Below are 12,363 nucleotides of genomic sequence, written 5' to 3' on the forward strand. Positions count from 1 at the left end.
AACGCAATCATCATAAGTCGCTATTCAAATTTTGCGACTAACCTTGGAAATCCTGTGATATCCCTCTCAGCATTTTATGTACATGCCAGATACACGCTTGGTTCAGGTTAGTGAAGACTGAAATCCTACGTATTCCCAGTATTCCTAGCATTCATCCGTCTACATAATCCACCCATCCATTCTCTCTTCAGTGACAAGTACAGTACAATACAGTAACATACACAACTTTGCTGGTTGTCCTCTCTACCACCTTACCACCTTCTCAAACACCGTACCCGCCTCTACCTACCTACTTAATCTATTTCTATCCTACCTTACCTTACTCGACGTACCTAATCACATCCGCGCTTGTTTTGCGACAGCCCAATCACCTCTCGCTGTCCTACTGTCACCCTCTTGGTCTCCCCATCTCTATCTGTACCTATTTTATATTTGTACCATTGCCAATTCTAGTGGTCCTTAGACATTCCCATCTTCCTTTGGCTCTGGTACTTTTTTACGGCTAAACCCTCTACATCCGCCCGACCACAGGATTTCCTATGAGCATCAACACTATTGTATTCTGACTAAAGTACCCAACCTAGGTCTCTAGCCTCTCTTAGCGTCCCACCTCGTCCCAAGAACTCCGGTTTGAATACTTTGTATATGACGACAGCTTTGTACTTGCTTCACCATCCCGTCTGCCCACTTCTTTGACGCTACTTTATACAGACGCTTTGTTCTGTATCTCATCCGCCGCCCCCTCAATCGATCGATATCTCAAAGACAAGGGAGGATCTACATCTCTCTCCGCATCCGCTTAAAAACTTCGGCGCATCCTCTCATATTGACCAAGTAGCACCCTTTCTGCCATCGACGAAACCCAACCTTCGAAAACCTGGCAGGAAACAAGCGACGCAGTCTCTCTTCGCAGGGAGGTCTGCTTAATAGAATGTTTGGCGGCGGTTCTAGTTCCTCTGCGGCGAAATCTGAGCCCGCCGTCGCCGATTCAGGAAAAACAGACAAGAAATCACCATCACCAGATCGAAAACCCGACTCTACTTCGGCCGGTGGTACCCCAACGAAGTCACCCGATCAAGCTGCTAGCGGCGAGAAACGTAGTGGAAATGGTAGCCCTCCTGGGCGACAAAACCCGGATACGGGCAATTCAGAGAAGAAGCGCAGAAGTTCTGGTGTTGGAAGCAAAGCGAGCAGTCTTATAGCCAGCGCCAAGAACAGTTTGAATTTTTCACAAGTTGGCCGATCGAACAGTGATGTTAGCAACCATACACCTCTACAGAAGCTAGGAAAACAAGATCAGTCACTTGCAGTGCCTCAAGGCCAGCATAACAACTCAGCTGGCGAATCTCTTCCAGGCCCGCGATCCACCTTCCGTGTTGGCGTTTGGGAAGATAGGAACAAAAAATGTCGCCGAACAATGGAAGATACGCATGCCTTCCTCTACAACTTTTTACATACCCCAGCTCCCCTTCTCGTCGCAGATTCGGGCAACAAGAGCCTGAAATCCCAAAAATCTACATCCGAGGATGCCGACCCACCAGCTGAGTCTAGCTCACAGGACGTGATTGAAACCGACAACGGTTACTTCGCGATATTCGACGGGCATGCTGGTACTTTCGCCGCGGATTGGTGCGGCAAAAAGTTGCATCTAATTCTTGAAGATATTATAAGGCGAAATCCTAATGTCCCTATTCCCGAGCTTTTAGACCAGACCTTTACCAATGTTGATCAACAACTCGAGAAGCTGCCTCTTAAGAATAGTGGCTGTACCGCGGCGATTGCCGTCTTGCGCTGGGAAGATCGAGTTCCTAGTACTAACTCTGCAACTGGTTCCCAGGCTATCGCTCCAGCAGCTGCTGCTGCTTCCAAGGCAACAGATGCTTCAAAACCCAAAGAAGCTAGACCTGAAAACGATGGTCCTAACAATGCGATAGTTGAATCAGCCCATGCAAGACTGAAAGGTACTGCGGTGCGGCAGCGGGTACTTTACACCGCAAACGTAGGTGACGCTAGGATCATTTTATGTAGAGCTGGTAAAGCATTGCGTCTCTCATATGACCACAAGGGTAGTGATGAGAACGAAGGAAAGCGTATTGCAAATGCTGGAGGTCTCATCCTCAATAACCGAGTCAATGGAGTATTGGCTGTTACCCGAGCGCTTGGAGATACGTACATGAAAGATCTCGTGACAGGACACCCGTACACCACCGAGACTGTCATCCAGCCCGAAGTAGATGAGTTTATCATCATCGCTTGCGATGGAGTAAGTTTTCAAAATACCCAACCTATTTATAGAAATATCGCTAACAGATGCCAAGCTCTGGGATGTTTGCAACGACCAAGATGCGGTTGACCTCATTCGTGACGAGCAAGACCCCGCGACAGCTTCTAAGAAGCTCGTGGACCATGCTTTGGCCCGTTTTAGTACGGATAATTTGTCATGTATGATTGTTCGATTTGACAAGGCGGCCCTACTAGAACATCACAACAACAAAGATAACCCTATCGGCGTGGAAGGGGACAGTACTGGTACGAGTGGTAAAGTCAGCGAAGCCGACAGGATCGTAAGCTCTACTAAACAGAAGATTGCTGAAGGTGACACCCCAGCCATTGGCATTTCGGCTAGTAACAGCGGCCGCGGTCACGATCTTATACCTATTGATGACGGTAGCGATACCTTCAAACCGACTATCATCGAAGGCCCAGTTGAAGAGGAGCCTCCTTCCTTGGAAGATAGCGATGCGCCAGAGGTTACCACGGATGCCATACCGAATCCGAGTGGCCTTGTTACGCCGGAATCCACGTCTCCGAACACCGCCGAGCCTCCATCAAAATCCTGATCACGGATTTTCTTATCGGGGAATTAGTATATCGCTGCGCCATACCTACCAACAACCGCGAGCTCACTTCCTGAAGCTACTAACCAATTTCTACGCACACAATACGTTGGCACTTTCGTTATTAGGGTGGTAAATTGTAATCACGCTTTACGTCTCTAGCGTGATGTACGATATCGGAGGTGAAGCGAGGGAATACACAGTGGCAATGTTGTCGGTTGAGACGGCAGTGAGGTCATGGCTATGGTCGGGTCGGGTTCTTGTATGAGAAACAATCTAAGGAGTAGACGGAATCCCAATCATGACAGGCTATGGTGGGGGATGAGCCGCAAAGCTCGCCGGGGATACTTGGTGCGCGTTGCATTGCCTTATGGGGGGTGGTTGGTGTACGGTACCAGGCTAGCAAGTACAACATGCAAATGAATTTTCTAGGCGATATGAAACGAAAAATCAATCTTACGACGTACATGAAAGAATACAATAAAAGGAAATTCAGTGAAAACGGTCAAGATACAACTAGTCTTAGAGGCAGGCCGTCTGTGTTCCTTCCGTACTCCTATTAAAATTTTGATATTTCTTTGTTACTGACCTCCTAGCTATTTCCCTGTTATGCTGATGGGTGCATTCTGGCATTGGGCTTGCTCTTGTTAATTGATGTCTCGGGTGATGACTGTACATGTAGATTGCGCTTTTTTAGGTAGGGCGATTAGTCCGTGGCTTATTTTATGACTGGGCGTCGGCACGGAGTGTGATACATCGGATATCGAAACCCAAGGAAACAAGATGATCGAGGTCGATAGGATCAAGAAGATGGGAAGATATATATTGTTTCTATGATCACTTTAAAGCTATTCGAATCACATGTCTGTATCTCGACAGAAATTTACGGTTCATGTAAGGTTCTTACATCATGCCCGTAAAGATAGAACATACATGTATGTCGTGATGTATCGAACTATTATATACCTAGGTAAGGTATTACCTTGATGGTAATACCTATAAAAGCCTTGTTAAACCCACCCCCCTGGTAAATAACGTCAGTATCCTTTCTGTGCGTAGATTTCCGTTGACCCAACCCCCATCCTTGTCGTTCCGCTTCTACGCCACTATGGACGGCCAAATATTGCTGGGTTTGGTATAGCTATGTGACGCTTTGACACAGATGCACAATTGGATGCGCTCTGAAATCCTACTACGTAGAGCTAACTTGGCAAATGTGTGTTGACCTGCCAGTTCTGATCGCGAAGGAAGATGCAGGCCAAAGGTCAGAGGTTGGAAGCTTTTGAAGTTATTGAGGACTAACTTATAAGAGAATCCATGTCTTACGAATTCCGTCGATGTCTTTTCGTGTAGGAGAGACATGACGTTACGACTGCATGCCGACGAAGTTACACTTATGTCGGTGGTATGGATTGCCGATCTTGCAGCATCGCGATCCCGGGTACAAGCAGGCTGGAAGGTACAAGCCTGGTTTTTCAGGTTCAATCATTTTTTGTAGAAGAATTTATTTATCGTCATATTTTACGGGCGATTTTGACTACCGGAATTCCTAGTGCACATGGAAGGGTTGCAATCTACGTGCCGGGCCTGCATATGCTATATGCAGGAGGAGGGTTCGCCAATTATATTGCGAACGGGTTCACTGGTCTACTACGTAAAGAGAGCCGTTGTCTCAGAGGATGAAGAAGAATTTGAACTGCCTAATACTTCTATGGACAAGCTTGCTTTTAAACAGGAACTCGACGTGTAAGGCTGTGGTTCATGTCGACCGATATCGATGACTTGCAGACAGACACGAGAGTCTCTGACTATCCGACTATCCGAATCGAATATAATATGCAAGACATTTCATCTATCGAGACGAAGCCATATGATGATGATGTACGACAGCGCGGGTTGTTCCGAGTCGCGACGATGTTACCCTCCTGCCATAGTATACATTTGGAATAGTATTCTGGATGTCCTTCTACGGACTTGGTTATCTTTTGTTGGCTGGCTGACGGATGTAGGAAAACGGAACGATAAATTACCATCACTTGGAAGGCTTGAGAAGGAAGACCAATAGAGGAAAGGTTCGAAATCTTACCCCTGAATGACAGTATGCGCATCCCGTCCATAGACTGTATTTTTCATTTAATGGTAAGAGTAGATTGGCTACACATTACTTACGTACAGCTTCAAGGTTCCAGTGCATGGCCTATGCGCTCCAGTGCGGGGCCCCCTTAGCGGCGGGCTGCAGTGAAGATGTCCAGTTCCGTTGCTCAGTTGAAACCTACAACTAGAATCCCGCTAATGCAAGGTGCTGAAGAGATTTGGTGATTTGGTGATTTGGTGCCTCTTCCGTTGTTCGTCAATTTTGTTTGCCCAATTGTTATGTACCTAAAAACTTAAATGCTTCCTACAACAAGGATCATTAATGAATCCATCCAAGGCAATCCTATTCTAGCTTTACCCTAACTCCAAATACGGGAAAGCTTAGAAAACGTTCGACCTTCAATTGGAATGGACTGAAAATAGTAAGGTGCGTTAAGAAAGTGTACTATCCGACTTCTGTAAAGGAGGTTGCAAGTACCGTAATAAGGTATCCTTATTTGAAAGTTCCTAATAGCCTCTACCATATAGCACCTACTTTGGATGGGCTAATCTCCTGCTAGGGTGCCCAGATGCCTACTTGTAGGTACATATGTAGGTACATATTCAGGTACCTAACACCTGAGATAGGTGCATAATTCCGATAGGTATCCCCTATTTTCTTTCCCCGACCACCAATCATCATTAGTTTGCCTTTAACCTTACCACTACAACATTTCCTCTCACTCGATCCTTTTCTAAACCTGCAACACCTATCCCATATTTCGTCTTGTTTTTCGATTCTCGTCAACCCCCCTTGTTGGTGTATACTTCGTATATCACTCACTCATAAACTACGGAAAGTAGGGTTATCTTTTCCGATTTTGCTTTTCACTTTTACCGTCACTCTTTTTAATATAATTCATTTCTTGCTTGACCATCTCGTGTGTTATAAGCTGCTCACTCATTACTTTTCTGTGTCTCTTGTCCTACCTAAAGTGTATATTCATCTTCTAACGCTCGGGCTTCTGGGCCGCTCACCCCCTGATCCCTGAATCTCTCGACATACCTACTAGCGTGTAGTTAGGTTAGTACGGTATTATTATCCTTTCAACCCCTATCGAAATTTCCCGCCCCCTGGTCGAACCCCATACTGTTATCCCGCCTTTTTCGTTTCAACCGATTCAACTCTCCTTCATCCAGTGTGTCGTGTGTCGTGCTAGCTATGCGAAATCGTTTTCGGCATCAACAATTCTAATCGATATTCTGTAAACCATTCATAGACTGCGAATGGTGGTGATGTCTCAATGTCGAACCAGATTGCCGGTCCCTTGAATTGGCTCTGGTTCTGGACCACCATTCTGATCCTTCCGATATCTAAACTACCAATAAGGGCGCTGTAAGCCGGCAAGATCTTTCTCGACGTATACGAATCTTGCGAAATCCGATTTTTTCTAGCGCAACCTTCCAGATCTTGCTCGGTCAGCCGTCGCCGAGGACGACATTTCTCCAGTAGATATGTCGTTGAATGGGCTGGACGATGCGAAGGTTAAAGAGGCCTACGAAGTCGCTGTTATCGAGCCAGGAGGATGGTACGAGAATTTCTTTCTTTTTTCCCACCCTTGAGTAAATTTTGTTCCTATATACATCAATTGCGACAACGCTATACTCAATTATAGTGTCCCTCTTTGCTGGGTTACCTCTGTTTGCGCCACTAACTTAAACGTAATTGCGAATAGGTTTCTTCTCAAGTATACCAACCGTGATGAGGTCGAATTGTATGAACGTGGGAATGGCGGTATCGTCGATGTCCGAGGTGCAATCGCAAAATATGAGGAACCATCGCCCCTGTATGGCTTATTAAGATACAGACGAAGAAGCGTTATATTGAAATACCAACCCGATGATTGCTCTAGGCTTATTCAAGGTAAGAAGCTACCCCATATCCTTGGTAATATTTTATGTGTGGGATTGGATGAAGATCACTGGACCGTGAGATATAAGACAAAACAAGGGAAACTTGCTAATTTGATACCCATTTTACCATATACAGTTCGCGCAGCGGTGCATTTTAATGCGGTCTGTGAACGATTTTCGCCTTACGATACGACTTTTGAGATTTCGGTAGCCAAAGATCTAAAGGACAGTAAACTTTCTGCGGCCTGCTCACTGCATGCCGCCTCCGGCTCAGCTTCATCATCTTCGAGTTCCTTGCGCCGACGGCGATTGAATGAAATTGCAGAGGAAGAAGAGGAGGAGGAAAGAGAAAGAAAAAGGCAATCGACAGTCAAAGAGGAGGGAAATCGTGCATCATCTGTATATTCGTTACCCGTTCGCCCAACGTCCTCAGAACAGCCCGCGGTTTTCGACCGTCAACAAATTGGTGCCGCTCAAGACGCGAACTTTGCCTCGACAACCAATGTTCCCGAATTCACTGGAGTAAACAGACCCGTTTCGCCTAGCAAATCAGAATCCGCCCCTCGTCTATCATCCCAATCCACAAGACCCGATTTATACAGCTATTCAACATACACTTATGGCAAACCCAAAGTAAAACTTGGGCCCCGACCATCCTTAGATGTAAACAAGAGACCATCAACGGCTGGAAACTTTCGTCCCACAGCGGCTTTGCCAGCAGGTTTCAAGTTTTTCTCCAAAGGAAACAAGAAAAGACATTCTCAAGATCTGAGTCAGATCGAGAAAGCCCAAGAAACTGCGCCAGAGACTGTTGACACCACTGTGACAAAATCTATCCCAATCCCGGAAGTTCCTAAAGACACGAATCTTCAGCTTCCACCGCGACCCGCGACAAGCTCTGGGGCATCTATAAAATCTACCACACAGCCCTTAGCTCCATTATCAACCAAAGAAGTAAAAATGACACCTGAAAAGGCCCGCCTTATGAAGGCGATGAAGCTGAGGGAAAAGAAAAAGATGCAGAATTCCACAGCTCTGGAACAGACCTCAGCTTTAGATAAAGCACCCACAAATGAAGAAAAGGAGGAGACCCATACCGAACCCAAAGATTCTTTACACATTAGCGATAATGTCAGCCACCGAACCATATCACATGCAGATTCTGGCATTGCGATCGACCCGCCCACACCAATGACGATCAACACGGAAGACACATCAGACTCGCATCCAAATTCACCCACAGCCGCAACATTGTCGGAGATAGGGGCATCTACAAAAGCATCTTCTTTGTCCGAATCGACAGACGAAACTGTCCTAGAAGCAAAAGAAACGACTCAAGAGTCTGAACGAATGGGTCATAAAGAGGAATCCAAAAGTTTTCTAGGGAATGAGGGTCTACCAATTAGCGCTGTGGAGACAGCAGTGGATGAAGGGTCACAGGCTGAGACGCAGATCACCCTTGTCTCAGATACAACAAATATCAAAGACATTGAGGAATCTTCCAACATTCCAGAACCTATCCACTCTACACAAACAACAGAATCTGCGATCCGAGAATCTATAGAGATAGATGATTCAACCGACTTTATCTCGCAGACTCACCCTGCGAGTGAAGAGAATCCAATTAAGTCGCCTTGGGGGCTACCCGTTTCAAAGTTCTCTTCCAACGAACCGAAGACACCTACTTCGACAAGGTCACCAACAACATCGCCGACAACTCCTAGCCTAAGGTCGAAATTCTCCGTACCCGACATTACTATCCCTATCGGGCCCATTCCTCCTCTACCAGACACTTCCTCTACGTTACTGGAAGAAGACCACCAGCAAATAAGAGCCGAATACTCTCCCAAATCGGACCCGAACATTGGGCTGTCTACTCAGAAACACGCCAAGCGCAAGACCGTCGTCGGACCCATTCGAACCGATCTGACAAAGACCACTCCTCTCTCTGAGGTTTCCGACCCTCTCCTTGACGATGACCTAATGGATGAGCTACAATCAGCGACGTTACAGGAGGCCAAACCTATGCTTGTTTCGAAGTCACCTATTACGCCTGTCTTCCCCAACTCCAGTCCCCTCAAACCAGCTGCACAATTATCTCGTACAGTCTCGAACCCAATGCGTGGGCCGCTCCTAGTACCTGGCGATGTATCACAAAGTAGTGCTAGAAGTGTATCCGCAGGTGGCGCGGCCTACCTACACACAATTACTCGACAGTCATCAAATGCCGGCCTGCAAGCTAAGAAGAGTAATCTCGGATCGAGCATTTCACAAAGGATAAAAGCCTTGGAAAAGCTTTCGGGTAGCACTAGTACCGAGGATCTTCGTCCTAAAACTGCGACTCCCTCTTCAACTTTCTTTAGTGTTCGAAAGCAGAGCGTAAGGGATCCTTCAAGATCTCCTTCGATAGTAGATCGTGCAAGTACTTTAGCTGGGCATACACCCACTACACCCGAACAGTCGAGAGAAGTTACTCCCGAAACTCCAAATGGCAGCGGTCGCGAAAGGCGCGAAAGGTCTTTGTCGGTAGCTAGCCGACTAAGCATGTTCGAAAGCCAATCCCAGACCCTACACCGAGGGCGCCCAGAATCAATACAAGTTACTGCGAGGATAATTCGCGATCCGAGTCAAAGCCTACCGAGGAAACCCGATGCGAACGCGAACGTCGGCGATTACCCTCAGCTTGAATTGAAGCAATCGCCATTAGTGGTTGATCTACAAAGAACAGAAGCATCTCAGCCAGTGCCTGGGCCCGAGCCCATCAAAGCATCAAAGGAGACAATACAAGAGAGACGCGATAGAAAGAGTATATCAGATGATGGCGAGAAGGCGCGTAGACGGTCATCCTTGAGTATTGTTAAGGATTTCATCAAGGATCGCCGGGCATCAATTGCAAGCAAATCAACTGATAATCTGACAATCATGTCACCTAACGGAGCTAAGTCTCCTAATAGGCCACCCTCTACTCACCAAAATGCCGGTGGTATCGCGCGACGCCTGTCAATTTCAAGCCGCCGCTCATCATTTACTCGTGACCGAGACAATTCGTCGCTCGCTTCACCCGCCGTCTTCAGTGATAGTGGTTCTGGGGACGATGATAAGAACTCGAGCGACAAGAAGTCTAAGAAGCGAGCGTCTCGCTTTATCAGACGCCTCTCGAACTCGCTTAGCGGGAACCGCAAAGCTGCTAGTCCTAGCATCTCTCCGACCGTTGCCGAAGAAGATGCCGACCAGCTTGCTGCCGCGTCAATGACCGATGTCTCTCTTTCCCAGCCCGCTGTTGTGGCATATATGGGAGATGTCAATGTGCAGTTCCCGGACAATTTACTGTGGAAGCGCCGCAGCATGTGCCTAGATACACAAGGATTCCTTTTCTTGAGCGCCGTCCAAGGTGTCTCAACAAGCGTTAAAGATAAGGCTGGCGCAGGCGTTAAGCGCTACCACCTAAGCGACTTCCGCTTACCTTATATCCCTGACGTTGAAATTCAAGAGCTGCCCAACAGCGTCGTCTTAGATCTACTAGAAGGCTCTTGCCTGCAGATTGCCTGCGAAGACCGAGCCGGTCAAATGAGTATATTACATGGTAAGTTCTACGAAATTCGCGACTTTTTCCTGTTATACGTTGAATCATGCACTAACATCCATCCGCAGCTCTACAAGATGCACACCGAAGCCACAGCTCCTTCGGACAATAAGCTTTCGAGATCTCTACTACGACTGCAATTCACCTTCTTTCAAACCTCCCCTAAAACTTTTCCTTGATTACGACAGATACCCAAGCCTCTTTACAACATTGTGCCAGTAAAACGCATTCACTATTTTCCTTTTGTGTACCTGGATTCGTACAGTCTGACGACGACCGCCGTTTCATTCCGGCAGTAATTGCCATACATGTTTCCACATTCGACAAAAATTTATACGTCCTAGGAGGACATACCGTTGTTTAGTAACCTTGCTCTTCAATTTTTTTGTACTTTGAAGATTTCTTTTCTCGCGGTGTGAGAAAATGATACCAGCTATTGGGAGATATATTGAGGAGGAAGGCTGTCGTGTTTTCTTGCATCTCGCCACTGGTGGGAAAGGTGTTGTTGATGCTTACTCTTGAAAAAAGGGGAGGTTCGTGGAGAATGACGGGCCAGAGACTGTAAAACAAACAAGGGTTGTTTAGTATTATGTATGGTGTACATAGCACACACAGTATTGGCGTGCGTCAATAAGCATCACAATGTGTATTTGTTAATGTTAAGAATAAATACATAAATAAAATAACTAATGAAGTGTACCTGCCGTAACCTAAACTTGTGAAGGTTTTCTTCTAATTAGCCAAAGTTCGTCAAAGTTGAGTCAACTTCCTAAGGTTTTCTGACAATGGCGCCACAATGTGTTATCGTGACTTCCCCGACTGAGCCGGGGTAGCCTTTATTGGAAACTCAACCATAAACAAGACAAACCATAATTCATTGTCTATTGAACTCACTCAACAATAAACTTCATAAGAAATTATATAAAACAATCCTTTATTCCCCAATCTCAACTTTTCCCAATGAACAATCAATTCGTTTGCCAACGTAGCAGATCGTATCTTTCTGATGCCCAATTGGATAAGTACCTCACTCGAGGCCCAATTCCATGACAGCCGAACATTCCTTGACAATACACACTACACAACACTCATCACCATAATTGCCTACCCAATCGCTCTATTTAATACCTCGTAAATAATTCCATCCAAATCAATTCACTCTACACCAATCTCATCCCCACACAAATCATTATGCCGAATCACAACACACAGGAGGGCATGAACCGCCCAAATATCACACATCTTAAGAGCATTCTCCGAAATCGAATAGGAGACGATAGCAGCGAAATGGTGTCGTGCACGGAAGACAGACACCGATGCCGCGCCCTGACTGTCACATTCAACGACGCGAAGCTCGCCAGCGATGCCGAGACGGGCTTTCACTACTTCCCTAGCGCTAGATCGCGCAAGGAGTACGTAGCTGATGTCCAGACACGCAAAGCTGCAGAGCTACTCGAGTTTTTCAGGAACCTACGGAATTCTCAAGTTAGAGGGCCTGCAGACGAAGAGGACGAGAGCGACAGGGGCGACAGTAGTGAAGATGAGGACACCGAGGACGAAGGTGACGACTATGATGATGACTACAAGGACGAGGACGAGGACGAGGACGCGGACGAGGGCCAAGATACGGACGATCCCGACACAGATGATGATGATCTCGAAATTGTCTTCGAAGATGATCCTAACCCGAGCCTTGGAAAAGGCCTCGAGAGTCTCATAGAAAAGATAAGATCTAATGAGTAAAACAGCCTTTTCCCGTGATTACTTTATCCCTATGGTGAGTGACTAGTGATATTCTCTTTTGGCTGCTGTTGGACTTCGTTGAGTAACAAGTGATACAGATGACTCCTCGACCACACATGCAACATACGACCTGTCTTTGGCGTGACACCAATCGTCCTTAGGTACGATGCTTCCATCCTTCTTTGCCTGTATAGCTTTACTTGTATCCCTGGG

General features: G+C 46.5%; 3 protein-coding genes across 3 annotated transcripts; all 3 read left to right on the top strand.

Moving 5' to 3' along the window:
- Window positions 1–521: 521 nt before the first annotated feature.
- Window positions 522–2,994, top strand: F4822DRAFT_18630 (PP2C-domain-containing protein). Its single transcript, XM_051453484.1, has 2 exons — window positions 522–2,263; window positions 2,319–2,994. The coding sequence occupies exons 1-2, from the start codon at window positions 932–934 to the stop codon at window positions 2,838–2,840; spliced, it is 1,854 nt and encodes a 617-aa protein (XP_051319388.1). The 5' UTR covers window positions 522–931; the 3' UTR covers window positions 2,841–2,994.
- Window positions 2,995–7,567: 4,573 nt separating this feature from the next.
- Window positions 7,568–11,126, top strand: F4822DRAFT_18659 (uncharacterized protein). Its single transcript, XM_051453487.1, has 2 exons — window positions 7,568–10,407; window positions 10,476–11,126. Exons 1-2 carry the CDS (start codon window positions 7,785–7,787, stop codon window positions 10,517–10,519), a joined length of 2,667 nt encoding a protein of 888 aa, XP_051319389.1. The 5' UTR covers window positions 7,568–7,784; the 3' UTR covers window positions 10,520–11,126.
- A 1-nt stretch (window position 11,127) lies between these two features.
- On the top strand, window positions 11,128–12,318 carry F4822DRAFT_18660 (uncharacterized protein). Its single transcript, XM_051453489.1, has 2 exons — window positions 11,128–12,184; window positions 12,249–12,318. The coding sequence occupies exon 1, from the start codon at window positions 11,599–11,601 to the stop codon at window positions 12,148–12,150; it is 552 nt and encodes a 183-aa protein (XP_051319390.1). The 5' UTR covers window positions 11,128–11,598; the 3' UTR covers window positions 12,151–12,184; window positions 12,249–12,318.
- Window positions 12,319–12,363: the final 45 nt, after the last annotated feature.

Source organism: Hypoxylon trugodes (genome assembly GCF_022578975.1).
Source record: "Hypoxylon trugodes strain CBS 135444 unplaced genomic scaffold F4822scaffold_1, whole genome shotgun sequence".
In the NCBI taxonomy this organism is placed as follows: domain Eukaryota; kingdom Fungi; phylum Ascomycota; class Sordariomycetes; order Xylariales; family Hypoxylaceae; genus Hypoxylon; species Hypoxylon trugodes.

Excerpts from the sequence above, each read along its gene's own strand:
- F4822DRAFT_18630 (XM_051453484.1), top strand. The coding sequence starts at position 932 with ATGTTTGGCGGCGGTTCTAGTTCCTCTGCGGCGAAATCTGAGCCCGCC. Across the intron at positions 2,264-2,318 it reads TCATCATCGCTTGCGATGGA|CTCTGGGATGTTTGCAACGA; the intron begins GTAAGTTTTCAA and ends ACAGATGCCAAG.
- F4822DRAFT_18659 (XM_051453487.1), top strand. The coding sequence starts at position 7,785 with ATGACACCTGAAAAGGCCCGCCTTATGAAGGCGATGAAGCTGAGGGAA. Across the intron at positions 10,408-10,475 it reads TCAAATGAGTATATTACATG|CTCTACAAGATGCACACCGA; the intron begins GTAAGTTCTACG and ends ATCCATCCGCAG.
- F4822DRAFT_18660 (XM_051453489.1), top strand. The coding sequence starts at position 11,599 with ATGCCGAATCACAACACACAGGAGGGCATGAACCGCCCAAATATCACA.